The 15500-nt window shown below is 36.9% G+C and overlaps 1 protein-coding gene across 2 annotated transcripts in view; it reads left to right on the forward strand.

The window, feature by feature from the left end:
• LOC114054099 (uncharacterized protein C8orf34 homolog) overlaps positions 1-15500 on the forward strand; it is a 393219-nt gene that overhangs the window by 219904 nt on the left and 157815 nt on the right. For both annotated transcript variants that reach the window (XM_027877214.1, XM_027877215.1), the window contains exon 8: positions 2964-3099. In XM_027877214.1, coding sequence (XP_027733015.1) covers positions 2964-3099 — 136 coding nt within the window. The remainder of the gene's footprint in view (positions 1-2963; positions 3100-15500) is intronic.

Raw genomic sequence — 15500 nt, forward strand, 5'->3', positions numbered from 1 at the left:
TGATAATTGAACTTATGGGAGGAGATGACATCACTAAAAATAGAAAGAAAAGAGAAGAGGGATTAGAATAGAACCTTGGAGATGTACACAGTTAATGGGGATGACAGGGATGAAGATCCAGCAAAGAAAATTATAAAGGAACAGCCAAACAGGTGGGAGAATCAAGAAAGAGAAGAGTCATAAAAACCAAGATAGTAGAAAGTACCCCAGAGAAGGTGATCAACAATATCAAATGACACAGAAATAGGAAGAAGGAAGAGTATTGATAAAAAGACTCTTAGATTTGGCTATTTAAAATGCATTGATAACTTTGAAGATATTGACGGACAAAGTCTATATAGACTGTCTATCCAAATGCATGTTGCAATTTGGCCAACAGACATTTAAATCATGTGTTTTTTCCTCTGTGGGTAGTTGGGCCAAACTCTTTTGAGTGATTAACCATCCCTGAGAGGAGACATTGAAACTTTCCCAGCTTTGATACAACCAACACAAGGTTATCCACAAACAGGACCATCTGAAGGACCTTCAAAGCCATGCCAAATTATTCTTCAACATGAGCTCAGCTCTTGATCTCCACCATTACAGTGGTAAACATGTTTGCCTAGCATATATCTCCTAACCTCACTGGATCCTACCATGCCCCCTAATTATCATTCTATAACTCTCCTTCTCTTCTCAGCTAAACTCCTTGAAAAAGCCATCTATACTTGATGATTCTACTTCCTTGCCCCCCTCTCTCTCTCTCTCTCTCTCTCTCTCTCATAATGCCCCTGAAGTCTGATTTGCAACTTTAACATCAACAAAAACTTATCTCTAGGGGGCAGCTAGGTGGTGCAGTGGATAGAGTACTAGCCAATAAGTCAGGAGGACCTGAGTTCAAATCTGGCCTCAGACCAAATACTTGACACTTACTAGCTGTGTGACCCTGGGCAAGTCATTTAACCCCAATTGCCAAAAAACAAAGCAAAATGAAACAAAACAAAAACAAAACTTCTCTCCTCAAGTTACCAAGTACAAATAGACAATGAGGTAGGTCCAGGGGGCAAGCAGTCTGGATTACCTTTGGAAAATTGCAAAATTACTACAGTGTCACCAAATTTCTCCTAGAAATAAATGTCCATTTTTTTTATACCAGTATTCATTCCACTGGTGATATTATATGGCTTTGCAACATGAAGCAGTCCCAGAAGAAGTGAAGATGAATATCACACAGAAAGCAATGGCAAAGTGGATAATGGGGATAAGCAGGAAGAAACATATAGCAATATATAATAAAAAGCAAAAGTTACTGTGACACAGGTACATGTCATCATTAAAATCTGTAATTGACAGAGTTGTAAGGTTTGCAAAGTACTTAAATACTTAACATATATCCCATTCTGGCCTCGAAACAACCATGAGAGGTAAGTATTACAAGTCCCTTTAATTCCCATGGTACAGAGGAGAGAACAAAAGTTCAAAGTTATGTAATTCATCATTAATGCCACAGCCAGAAAATGGCAGAGGTAGTTTTCAAACCCAGGCCTTTTCCTTATTTCAAGTCAAGCCTGTTGTACAGTGGATAGAGTAGCAGGCCTGGAGTCACAAAGTCATCTTTCTGAGTACAAATCTGCCCTCAGACACTTACTAGCTGTGTGACCCTAGGCAAGTCATTTAACTCCGTTTGCCTTAGTTTCCTCATCTGTAAAATGAACAAGAGAAGGAAATGGCAAACAGCCTCAATATCTTTGCAAAGAAAATTCAAAATGGGGTCAGGAAGAGTCCAACACAACTGAAAACGACTGAACAACAATAACAAACGTTGGAGGAGTTTTGTCTTTTTTATAGTTTTTTTTTTTTTTTAAAGCTAAACAATAGTTCCCAGAGTCATTCTAGGGCTTGACCATAATGAAGAACATCATTTCATTGGATCATAGGATTTAGTGATGAGAAAATCTTAGAAATCATTCAGTCCATTTGCATTTGCAATGCAATTATATTTGCCATCACCCTTAAAGCCTAGGGAGATGTTTTATCTGTTGAGAATGGATGAATGAATGAAGTATGGTGCCAATGTTTTTTTTTTTTTTCTGGGTAAGACAATATTCTCATCAAGATAAGGTGACATGTTTATGTCATGGCACTCCAAAAACACAACTGAACAAACTCATTTTCAAGCTCTTTACTTTGTGCTGATACTGTCTTAGCAAAAAGGATGATGGTGTGATTTTCTCTTTGAAATGGGGCGCTTTCCACCCAAAATATCCTTTATTGCATGATGTTATATTAGAAGGGGAAGGAATATCTTATCTAACTTCTCATTGGGTATGGGATACTCATCTTCTGACCAGTGGTCATCAAACTATTGATTGAACAGTTCAAGAGACAAGCTCATAATCTATTAATACAGCACACTCTTTTTTCAGTTCAGTTTAATTATTAGAAATAAAAATCTTACTTTTGGCCAGAAATCTCTCTGCCCATGACTTCTACCCATCCCATGATGTTCACAGGCTCATAGTATCACGGTTTTATAACTGAAAGGGAATTTAGGTATCCACTTATTCCATGAATCAGTTTTTACTGTATTTTCTACTTGTGGCATTATTTCAACTCTATTACTCTACACAGAGTAAGTGTAATCCTCTTGCACGTGACAACCCTTCAGATATTTGAAAATGGCTATTGTGTCTCTCTCCTTCTCCGAATCTCCTCTCTTTTAGTGAAGTTTTCTACCAATATCCAGCAACAAATTTTAACAGATATTGAAAAATAAGGTAAGATCCTTGCATTAAAAAAAAAAAAAACCTTAAAAAACTACATTTTACAGAATGTTCTCTGATGCAGTTGGTTAATTCATACTAAGAGTGAACTTTTTTTCCCTTTCTCCTTAATGGCTATAGGGCAAAAATGTCCCATTGTTACAACCATTTTTTTTTTCTATTGTAACTCGGAGCCTGTAATCATTTATGTTTTTACAGAGGACCTAGATGATTTGAGAATGGAAGGAGTAACTACCCTGATGCCTTCTGGGAGCAAATTTAACCCCACTCGAACAGCTCATCTTCCTGAACCCCAGGCAAAGGTCACATTGAACATCTGCTCCAGGTGTGCCAGGTAAAAGAATAACACATGTTATTAACAGATACTTATTGGTGTTCACAGGATGCTTCTGTGGAGAGGCAGTACAATATAGTGGACAGACAGCAAATTGCTCTCTGACTCCTGAAGATGTGGGTTCAAGTTATCTGAAATATGTTGGCTGTCAAGACCATGCTCAACAGCAGGTGCTGATCTACATTGGTAAATGGAGTCTCCTCATTGAGAGTTCACTCTTTATACCAATAAAAGCAAATGTCTGGTTTTTAAAAAAAAATGTTTTTTTTTTTGTAAGGTAAGGGCCAGAAAGGGTAACCTCTTTTCAGTTAAGCAGGGGTTCTTAATTTGGGGTCTGTGGGCTTGTAAAGTAATGTTTTGATAACTGACTTAATTATATATCAATATAATTGGTTTCCTTGTACCCTTATGTATTTTATTTTATGCATTTAAAATACTGTTCTGAGAAAGGGTCCTCAGGTTTCACCAGACTGCCAAAGCGGTCTATTACACACACAAAAAAAGGTTAAGAGCGTCAAGATTAGAGGAAAACAAGTTTGCTTCTAGCTCTCTCTTTGGCAATAGAGTCCCTTCTGGAGTTTACCCTTTTATCTGATGCCACTCACAGCCACAGTGAACCTCAGAGGCTAGATTAGCCTGCTCCTGACTTCCCAGCTATTTTAAGCCTTTCTGTCTCTGAATTTTATTAGTGGACTGAGCTTCTGGAGATTTGCAAGGCCTGTTTCTGAATTTGAAAAGTTCAAAACTAATGTTAAGGCAATGGCATTAGTGAAAAGTCTGGACCTTTCAGGATCCTATTATTAGGATGCTATTAACTGCTTTGTTACACCTTCCTTACCTCTTGAAAAAAAATTAATCACTTTGCTCTCCCTTGGGTCTCGGCTGCAGGGAGCAATTTTGCATCCACTGTGGTGAGGCCAAACAAGTAGCCAGGTCTTCCTTCAGCCAAGTCAGCTCCCCACAGCAAGGCCAGCAGAAGCTCCAGGCAGTTCCTAGAATGCAAGCTTTTGTAGAGCCTAAATCTCATTTGCAAAGGGGCTTTTAAGCCTGTTTAAATGACAAAACTGGCCCTCTAACCCTTATGTAAATGGTACAGATTAGCAAACACAATACCAAGGCTTGCGGGTTTTATCTCCTTATCTTTACCTCTGGCTGTTCCATTGTGCAGTTTGAGAGGGGATTAAATCCAATGAAAGTAAAGAGAGAGTGGGGGGGGGATGTGGGGAAGCGGGGACCTGTGGGGAAATCAAGTCAAAGTTTTCTAGCCTATGCCCCTTGAGAGTTGATTAATAGTTACTTAAAGAAATATAAAAGGCATCTGTGACGATATGAGAGCCAGAAAAAGCATTGGCTTATACCTTGAGATTATTCCCTGAGATGCCAACTCAAGGCAATATGCGAGATGAGAGGATTGGTCCAGGAAAGTGGCATTTCTAGGTTGCAACTCACTGAGATTTTCCTTTGTCAGGACGTACTTAGGAGATGATTCAGAAATGCAGCACTTCAGTTATTTCCTTTTTTTTTTTCCTGTAGTTTATCTATGCATTTTCAAGATACGAGGAGGCAAGGGGTGTGTGTGTGTGTGTGTGTGTGTGTGTGTGTGTGTGTGTGTGTGTGTGACACAAGAGCACGTTAAGAAAAAACTCTCTATATACCTTTGGTAGGTATAGGGTACTTTGTCCCAGGAGGACTTTGAAAACAATTAGCTTGACTCCTGGTAGTCAAGTAGGAGAGAGGGCTGCCACCCTTAATACAGCTATAAAGAGCAGTTTGGTGGGAGGGGCAGATCCTCTCAATCTAAAGTGAACTCTGAGTTTAGATTTTCTAATAGAGAGAAAGAGAAGGGTAAGGGTTACTTAGAATTACGGAAGAGAGATTTGGGTAATATAAATAGCCCTTATGAGGCAGTCCTACCTGGGAAGAGCTGTTGTTTAATGAATTAAAGGAGATGCTGGAAACCTATCTGCTAATGATAACTTTGGAACACATGGATGCTTGTTAACATACTGGTTAGAAAGCCCAGATCCTATAAAAAAGAATGAAAATTCTAAGTTTTTAAAGTCTGACATTAAGTGATTCAACAAATATTCCTTGAGCATTTACAATATCCATCCATTGTACTAGGACCTGGGGGAGATTAAAAAAAAAATGCATTGGACATGGTCCCTCACTTCAAGTAGCTAACAATCATCATAAATAAATCATAGAAAACTCACAAATGTTGGCAATTTGGAGAAGATTCAGACCCTATTCCAAAAAGGATCTTGGTTCCAGTTGTTGGTTTTTTTTTTTCTTTTTCCCAAATGAGAATTGAATTGGTTTCAAGGGCCACTATTCCTTGCTTACTACTTGTGTGCCCTGGGTTAAGTTGCTGTACCTCTCTATCAGGTTCCTCATCTATAAAATGAGTACTGTGGATAATTTTAGTCTTCTCAAGGGTTCATTTGTTTAATTTTAGTTTTACAGAGCAGGAACTTGAAACCCTGAGAGGCAGTGAGCCATTAGATGACTTGCCCAATATGTAGTAAGTAGCCACAGTGATAAATGGCCAGGTAACTTGTAGACCAATCTTCCTTGCCCTCCGGAGGGAGCCATTCCTTATTATCAAGCAACCAACCAAACAATCAAATAAATAAAGGTGGGGCCAGAGTAGGGGCAGAAGAGGGAAAGGGTTTCAGGAAAACTAACCAACATACCCACCACGTATGTCAACAGCTGATTGCTCCACACCTATTGTCCCCCTACAGGTGTATTTTCTCCTGTCTTCAACAAGATGTTGAATTTTCATTATAATTGCATAATATTGTTTCATTTTCCCCCAGGTTCCTTCCATTTACATAGTGACATATTTGTAGTTATTTTGTCATTACAGTATAGACTAAGAGACTATCCATTCTTTATTTTCCTAGAATTATGTTCTAACAAAAATAGCTTGAATAAGTGGATTTAAAGCATTTAGGATTGTTTTCTTCTACAAGATTTTATAGTCATGGGATTTGACCTGTGTTCTTAACAGAATTAGAATGTATATAAATTCTTAAAAGTATCAGATAGTCTAAGTCTCTTCTACTAATATCCAGGGATTTTTTCACTAATTACTTTTCCCCAGCTTTGTTTCTTCTATTTCCTTGCACCTAACATTTGTATTTGAATTTCAGCTAAGTATGTGTTCTAATATGGAAACTGTACCAACATGCTATCAAAGTTACAGCTGTCATTTATTTGGCATTTATCTGGGACAAAGTCCCCCTCTTGTCAGTGAGGCCACTAATAAAATGACATATTATGGGATCATTTCACTACCTTATTTCAAAGATTCATCATTTTGTCAGTATAGGTGATCTCTCCACTAGGAGAAATCACCACCCTTTTGTAGACTTTGAGATGTGGTGGATGGAAAGCTTCAATTTAGGAATGAAACCTGATCCATAGATTTTAATTTCCCTCAATCTTTTTTTCCAAACATCTAAAACTAGCCTTCATAAAAAGTGGAAACTACTTAAGACAAGCTGAGAAGATTACCTTGTATAGGATGCCTCTGGAACTTTCTGCTAAAATCTTAAGTTTTTATTAAGCAGATGATCAGCAAGGATCCTAATAAGTTATAGAGGGTCCCCAAAGTCTTCTTGAAGCTTCAAGCTATTAAAACTAATGAGCTTACAACTGTACTAGGACTTTGTGGACACTCTATATACAGAATCTGGTAGGAAATGGACATCTCTAACAGCATTGTTGCTTTGTACTGGTGACATTTTTTTTTTACTTGAAGTCTCTGTTATTTCAATTGACCAACTCACCCTTCAAAAGATCTGGCAAATAAACATGTAGATCACCTCCCTGATGTCATGGTCTTCTTCGAGAATTAAGGACAAACAATAAATAACAAGAGTTGTGGTCATCTGACAAGTTTAGCCTACTCCAGCTCTGAACTCCAGAGCTTGAGAGATCCATCAACCTCAGGCCCTCAGGTAGCAGGAATTTCAAGTATGAACCAACCACACTCAGCTCATTTTCTTTTTTTCTTCATCCTGACCACTTCCCAATAAGTCACCCTCCCAAAAAACAGGGTTGATGATCTCCTCAAATTACTATTTGCACCAGCAGATTTAAATAATTTTAATAACTTGGGGATCTGATTGTTTACATTACTCAGGAGAACACAATTCTTCTAGGATGAAGAAGGGAAGATTTTCCTCTTTTGTTCTTCACCTGTCATTGTATCCTTCACCTGGGCTTAGTTAGCCTGGGCAAGGAAAATGTCTTCTACTTTCACTCTCAAGAGCAGCCCAGCTGCCAAGCTTCACTGTGCAGTCAGTTACATTACCACAGAAACAAGATGCACTTTAATTCAATATGATAAGCATTTTCAACACCTACTGTACACCAGGTACTATGCTGGGGATACCAGTTAGGGATATAAAGACAAAAAAGTACCAGTCCATGGCCTTGAAGGGCTTTTATTATCCTGGGGATAGGTGGGGAGGGAGAAGTATGTGTAGATATAGATATAGATACAGATATAGATATATCTGTAAGTATACAGATAAGTAAATGTAAGATTTCCCATTATGTTGTAGAGACGAGGGAAAGAATGGCTAAGAATAAATGCTATGCTATAGAAACACTGATAACATAGTCTCAAGATGCTCCTCACTAATTTTGTTTTTATTTAAATGGAATAAATTCAAGTCTTACAGATGTTCCAGTAAGAAATGGAATTGGAGCTATAGATTTTGATTTTCCTCAAAATTTTTTTCCAAACATCTAAAACTAGCCATTACAAAAGGTGTGAACTATATAATAAGACAAGCTGGAAAGGTTAGATTGTATAAGATGCCTCTGGAACTTTTTTGCTAAAATCATAAGTTTTTATTAAGCAGATGACCAGTAAGGATCCTAATATGATACACGGGATCCCCTAAGTCTTGGTGCAGTTTCAAGCTATTGAAGCTAATAAGCTTAAAACTGCACTAGGACTTTGGGGACACCCCATATACACAATCTAGTAGGAAATGGACATCCCTAACAGTAATGATGCTTTCTACTGGTGACCTTTTTGTGACTTGAAGTCCCTGTTATTTCAATTGACAAAGTCACCCTTCAAAAGATTTGGCAAATGGACATTTAGATCACATCCAATTCCTCTATAAAGTTTTATGAGTAAAGTATTGGGTTAAATATCAAGGATATAAAGAGATTTGTTGACTAAAATACAGCTGGGAGAATGAACCATTTTCCCCATAAATGTTTCACACACAGCTAGGGGAATAGATGCAGATGGAGTATAACTTAAGTGTTTTCAAACTGGAAAACAGTCCTACAGAAGAGCTAGCTTCTGAAAGACTCAGCCCATTGTAGGCTTGGCTGCATCTTCTGTCTTTTAAACAAAGGGGTGACATCATTTAGCAGGTGGGACAAAGCACGGTTCCTCAATAAATGAATAAGAATGGAAACATAGTTCTATTTAAATAGTTTAAAATAGTTCTGTTTAGGATCCCTCCCTCTGATCATCAGTGAAAGACTGGAAGGCAGAGCAATTTTTTTTTAAGTTTGTTTGGTAGAAGATACTGGTGTGTTCTTGTAATCTCTCAATATGTTTAACATACTTCTGAATTTGAACTTATTCATGAAATCCGTTTAGTTGGTTTCTGACAGCTTCCAGTAATTTAAATCCAAATACTTTACTGGGGAGAAATGGGTGGCAACCCTTGGGGGAGGGGGATCCAGCAGGGGCAAAATACATTTCAGCTGTTGCCTAGGAGTCATACTAAGATATTTCAACAGAGAGCAAAGTGCTTGTAGGTCAATGATACGCACAATTATCCAGGAAGTTTTTGTGGTTTGTTAAATTCAATCATTTGTAAGTTTTAAATGAAGACTGTCTGTACAACCTTCCTTCAACATTTAAAAATTTGTTGGCACGTACTTGAGTAGGCAGGTAAAGAATGATGATGCCAAGGCCTGAACAACCAAGACAGTGAAGTTTATAAGCTTTTTCAACAAAGACCACCCATTAGCTGCACATACCGGCTGCCATGCTCAGAAGTTAAATCTTGTTCCTGTGGACTCCTGCCAATGCATTCCTGCAAGTAAGAAGCTTTTTTGTTTTTAATGGTGCAAGGGCCGAATTCATTCATGCTTAACATCAGTAGCACACAAAGAGGGGTTGAATGTGATTTAAAGAGAAATGGGATTATAGAAAACATACAGTGCTACAAGCTTGAAAGTTCTGCATGAGAATGCCTAAGAAAGCACCCATTGCTTCCAAATTGATTTCCTCCTCTATGTGATATATAATCAGCTAGTTCTATTTTGTTCTCCTCCAGTCTGGCCACTTATCCCCAGTATAATATTTTGGTTATAGTTGCAGAATAACCTGATAAGTAGTAAAAATAACATGAATGTTCTCTGTGGATAGTATGTTGAATGAAGGACAGATAGTCAGCTTAAATCATCCAGCTTTTAATTGAGCACCGAGTGAAGTGGAAAGAAGGCTAGACTTTGTAAGAAGTCTTGGGTTTGAAACTTGTATTTGCCTACTAGTAGCTATGACACTTTGAGGTAGTTAGGTGGCATAGTGGATACTAGACTTGGAGTCGGGAAGGCCTGAATTCAGATCTTGTATATATGGATTTCTATTGGTTTGGAGTCTTATTATATTTATATATTTTTCAAAAAAAAATTTTTTTTTATGATTTTGAAAAAAAATTAAAAGTTTGACTCACACCCAACAGTTTTTCTATCCTCCATCCTTCATGACTTTCTTATCATCTGTATATAATTTATCTTGCAGTTTTCCCAGATTTTACATAAACACACACACAACACACACACACACACACACCTTAAACACTTATGGTAGTCAGTTCTATTCATTTTTTTAATATTTACTGTGTACCTTTTCACACATGGCTCTCCATCTCCTGTCTTTGTGCCTTTGTTCTGCTTGTCTCCCATGCCTGGAATACTTTCTTTCTTTCCTTTCATTTCATGGAATCTGTGGTTTCCTTTTGTTTTGTATTGGATCTAATATAGGTGTATGTGTTTATTTTCAGACATACACACATCTACATCTACCTGTACTTTCTCCTACCTATAAATTATAAGCTCCTCAAGAGCAGGGACTGTTTTACTTTTGCCTTTGTTCCCCATAGTCCCTGCCATTTGCTTGGCTTATACTAGTTGCTTAATAAATCCTGACTTTTTCAAGCATATAGAACATAGTGCTTGGGTGTAGGGAAACCAGGTAGTAAATTTTATGAGGGATCCTTTTGTCCTCATAAAATTTATATCCTTTTGAAAAAAAAATTGATATCTCTCTTTTTTAATATCATTACCAAAGCCATCCTTCTCTCTTCCCCTCCCCAGAGAACCATCCCTTATTGTCAACTGCATGACTGTACTCTCTTGACAGCACTCTTAGTTCAGCTTCAACATGGGAAGAAATGAGGCACTCACAAGTCTTTGAACATTTAGCCCAAGAAGGATGACTTGGACCTAACGGTAAAAATATGCAGCAAGGATACAGGAGCGCTGAGCCTCTTCAGAGGCTGCACACCTTTACTCTATATGGAAACATGGCTATTGCATCAAGGAGGGAAATATCACTGCTGCAGGCTTCAGAAATTGACCAAGTCTAAAGGAGCTAGATTCCAAGCTCGGGCTTTTTATGCACTTAGAAGACCAGAAAGCTGGGGCCAAATATACAGAATAATGAAGCCCTAAGGCAGCTTTGTCATATTTTTAGATAAAGCCACACCAAGTTGTGGGTGAAAGGAAAGAATCTAACCTGAGGCAGGGGAAGGTTTGTCCTATTATATACACCTTATAACAATAAAAAAAAGAAAGAGTTTTAGTGGGGGGAGGTAAGGAAGTTCAGTTAAACTCACCCACATGTCAACTTAGTCTGACAGTACATGCACTGTCATACCCATAGTGCTCTACTTTTTCAATGAAAGGACAGAGATACATTTTCTCAGCCATTCTTTGGAGCTTAGTTTAGTCATTATAATTATAATGCTGTCAGTGTTGTTTTTGCTTATTTCTTTTTCTTTTTCTTTTTTTTCATTTCAAATGGTTGTGATCTTTGTTATTTTGTCTCCCTGGTTCTGCTTAATTTACTTTGCTTTAATTTAGTTTCATATACCCCAACATGCATATTAAATTAGTTTATCCATCTGTGTCTTCCCAGACAACTTTCTATTCTTCATATCCTTAATGTCTTATAGTAATTATTATAGTAACTCACAGGAACATTCCTGTAACTTCATTACTACAGTTTGTTTAACCACCAACCCCTCACTCCAATCAACTACTACTTATTTTCCAGTTCTTTGTTCTTACAAAAGTGCTGATATAAATAAAAATAAATAAATAATATAAATAAATAAATAAATGAAAATATACATAGGTCCTTTCTTTGAAGTTTACATTTTGGTAGATCAAAGTTCCTTTCTTTTGGACCTCATTGATTTAACAGCTATAGTCACTCAACTTTCATAGGTTTTGAGAACCTAAGGTCACCTCTTTGTCATAATCAGACATTTAAGGTAATGCAGAATAATAATAATAATAATAATGATAATAATAAAGCATTAAAATCTCTCTTGAATTTACTCAAGATTATATTTGATATAATTATATGGTAGAATGAAATTGATTTTGAAACAGTACATGATATAGTATTTTCTTATTGATATAGTTTCATATACCCCAACATGCATATCAATATTAAATTGATGAGACTATTTTGGAATAATCCTTGAGAGGCAGCATGATGATTTGGAAAGTCTAAGCCCAGTGGACTGTAAGTCAGGAGACCTGAGTTCTATTCTCAGATCTGCCATTAACTTACTACAAGTCATTGTGCAAATTATTTAATCTCTATAAATCTATTTCTTTATCTTTGAAATAGGCAGCATGTTGGCACAGTGGTCAGAGTGCTAGACCTAGAGTCAGGAAGATCTAAGTTCGGATCCATCCCTTAGACATCTGACTTGCTATGTGACCCTAGGCAAGTCCTTTAACCTTTGTCTGCCTCAGTTTCTTCATTTATAAAATGGGAATTATAAAAAACTTACCTTATAGGGTTGTGTGAGGATGATATAATATTTGTAAAGGGCTTTGCAGACCTTAGAGTGCTATGTAAGTGCTATTTTTATTATTATTATTATTATTATCATTACAATTAGACTAATTTACATTATCAACTGATCAGAGGAGGCAGCTACAGAGTTGCAAATGAAACTCTAGATTTAGAATCATGAAACTTTCAACTCAAATCCTGGCTCTGTCATTCTATAAGTTATTTCACTTCTTTTGGCCTCAGTTCTCTAACCTGTAAAATGAAGGCCTTGGACTAAATGATCTCCAAGGAACTTGTCAGCTCTAAATGCTCTGATCCCATGAAGATAACGTCTAAAAGAGTTAACTCAAGTCACATTAAGAAGGGAACATTTCCTGACTCCTAGTTAATATATTTTCTAAATAAACTAACTTTCATTGCATGAAGTTAGTACTTACAGCAATTTTTTGCATGTGGTACAAGGAGCAGTGTGGGGAGTGGTGCATGCAAGGGAGTGGAAGTGTACTCTGAGTGTACATGAAGCTGCTACTGAAGGCCCTTGTGTACTCTCAGAGTCCTTTAAATTTTGGCATCCAGAGGCAAAGTTCTGCCTTCGATATAGCTCTGAGTTATGTGTAGGAAATATAGTATTACCAAGAAAAATAAGAGTATAGAAATACATGGTTATAGGCCAACAGATCTCTGATCTCATCAATTTGGAAGTTCCCTCCAGCAATAGAGATTCATGCCTGCCATCTTGGGCAACCTTTGTCCATGTTTTCCCATAAGTTCACCAAAGGGGGGCCAATCAGTGTCCTGGAGGCCTCCTCTTGGTTGTCTAACTGACATACTTCAATTTTTCCAAATAACAAACCCATTTTATTTTCCTATTATAAATTTCCTTGGTGACCTTTTTACTACTATTCTTCTTCAAAGTTCTTCCAGTTAAAATGATGTATGTAAGTATCCATGTGTACATACATATACATATACATATGTATGTGTATTGATCCACAATATTCTTAATCCATTCGGTCTTTTCTGTGAGGATAATCAGACAAAACTTTGGTTAGTTACAAACTTTTTCTATGAAACTCTATGATGTTCCAGGGTGCTATTCTTCCAGTGTGACATGCAAAAGTGAGAACATCTGAATGGCCTTACCATTAGGCAAGAAATCCTCTCCAATTTGGTCTCTATGGTGGGGCTTCTCCCTCACAACTCTGACAAGTATGCCACTCTGTTTGATATATCATCTAATGGTTTATAATGAGAATGTCACTACCCATGGTTAGTTCTATTGTTATATCTTTCAATGAGTTGGTTCCAGATTTGGAACAGTAAAAGAGAGGGGAACAGGCTACACAACCCTTACTTCATGACTCCAACCTTCTCATGGAAAGAAAGGCCCATCATCTTCTTAATATTACCATTTTACTTACATTAATATATAAAAGTGAGGTGAGGACTCTAATAGTCCCCAGAGAATTTAAATAAATGTCATTCGTAATTCGATGGAAAGGAGCTAGTAGGTATGAGAGACTGTGACATATGACCAATAAAGAACTCTGAAAAACAAGATTAAAGAATACCATCAGGGAAATGTAGGATATGTAGAGTATATGGGCTGGTAACATGTTGAGGGACATGGGTGATAGAACAGCCTTCATGCTCCACTGGTAACTTTACAATGTCAGAAGAAAACAAAGAAAGCCTCCTGCATATTCAGTCAATCCCTTATAGCAAAATTATGGAAGGACAGGTCACATGGTTGCACAGGATATATAGATATTAGATGGATTATTAGAGGGAACTCCCAAATCATTGATATTACTCATCCATTTGACCATTTCATAGTATTTATTTTCAAATACTTTCAAGGAATCTCTGCTGATTTTGATTTATGGAGGGGAAATACCTTCCCACTCATGGAAAAAATAATCCTTTTAACAACTATCATTAGCTTTTTTCCTCAGACTATTGCTAGGGGCCATGGCACTGTGGGTAGAAAACTAGGCTTCAAGTCAGAAAGACCTAGGCTCAAATCCCACTTCAGTCACATATTGACTGTTACCCTGAGCAAAGTCATCAATGGTTCTCAATGGTTCTCAGTGGTTCTCAGGCTTTTTGGTCTCAGGACCCCTTTACACTCAAAAATTATTGAGAACTCCTACTAATGAGTTTTCATTTATGTATGTATGTATGTATGTATGTATGTATATACACATAAGTTACTATATTAGAAATTCAAATGTTTTCATATTATTGTGAAAATGGTTTTGACATCATAACCCTCTAAAACAGTGTCAGGAACTCCCCGGGGTCCCTGGACCATACTTTGAGAACCACTGCCCAGGACAACTTTCTAAGGCTATAAATAGCCAAGAAGGTGCTTTTTCGGAGGAATTCACCATACTAATGAAATCAGAAGTCCAGTCCTTATCCTTGTTTAAAAAATATCATTAGGTAGATGGTGCAACAAATATTAAATCACGACACAGTTAATTATTGATATGATAATTAAGAAAGAAGTCTCACTTCAAAAGTCTTCATACTGAAAGCATTCTCACACATATCTAGTGCTCTGCCATAGTTTATGGGTCACAGATATATGACTAACATATTAATGAACATTCACAGATATGGAATTGTTCTGAGTACTATCCAAGCTAAAGTACATTGCATCTGCCTAACCCAAGTGTACAATTTAAAATAGACAAGTGGCAGAAGTGTAAGTGAATAAAACTAACATTTATAGAGAATAGTAAAGTTAGTTCAGCACTTTTCTCACAAAGGCCTTGTGAGGCAGATAGGCATCTTAACAGCACATCTACTACTCTGAAAGTGAAAAAATGGCTATATCCCTGATATAAAGCTAGAATAAAATAAGAAAAAGAAAAGTGACTCTCAGTCCTTTGAAGTTTTCTTAAATGATCTAAGTAAATGATGTTCCTCTAGTTCACATTTAAGATCTTAACAGTTATGTTCAGCCATTGAAAGTTAGACTTAAACATATTTGGAATTTTACTTCTTTTTCATATCATGCAATTTCATTTCTAACAAAAATATACAGAACTTGGAGGGGTCCAGAAAAAGCACAATCTAGAACAATGACTTTCAAATAATAGACTGTGATTTGGAGGATTAATCTCTGCAGCCATGGATTCAAAGCATCTGAAGTCAGCTCAGTGATCTCAAGTCTAGATAAAAACTGTTGTCAAGGAGAAACTAATGTTACATAATTAATTATTCACTCTTTTGAGTGAATTTATCTAGATGCTGTTATATGATGATTCAGTAGCTCATTAAAAAAAATTAACTAAAGATGGACATAAAG

The sequence above is a fragment of the Vombatus ursinus genome, unplaced genomic scaffold, assembly GCF_900497805.2.
Source record: "Vombatus ursinus unplaced genomic scaffold, bare-nosed wombat genome assembly UNPS02014812.1, whole genome shotgun sequence".
NCBI lineage: Eukaryota > Metazoa > Chordata > Mammalia > Diprotodontia > Vombatidae > Vombatus > Vombatus ursinus.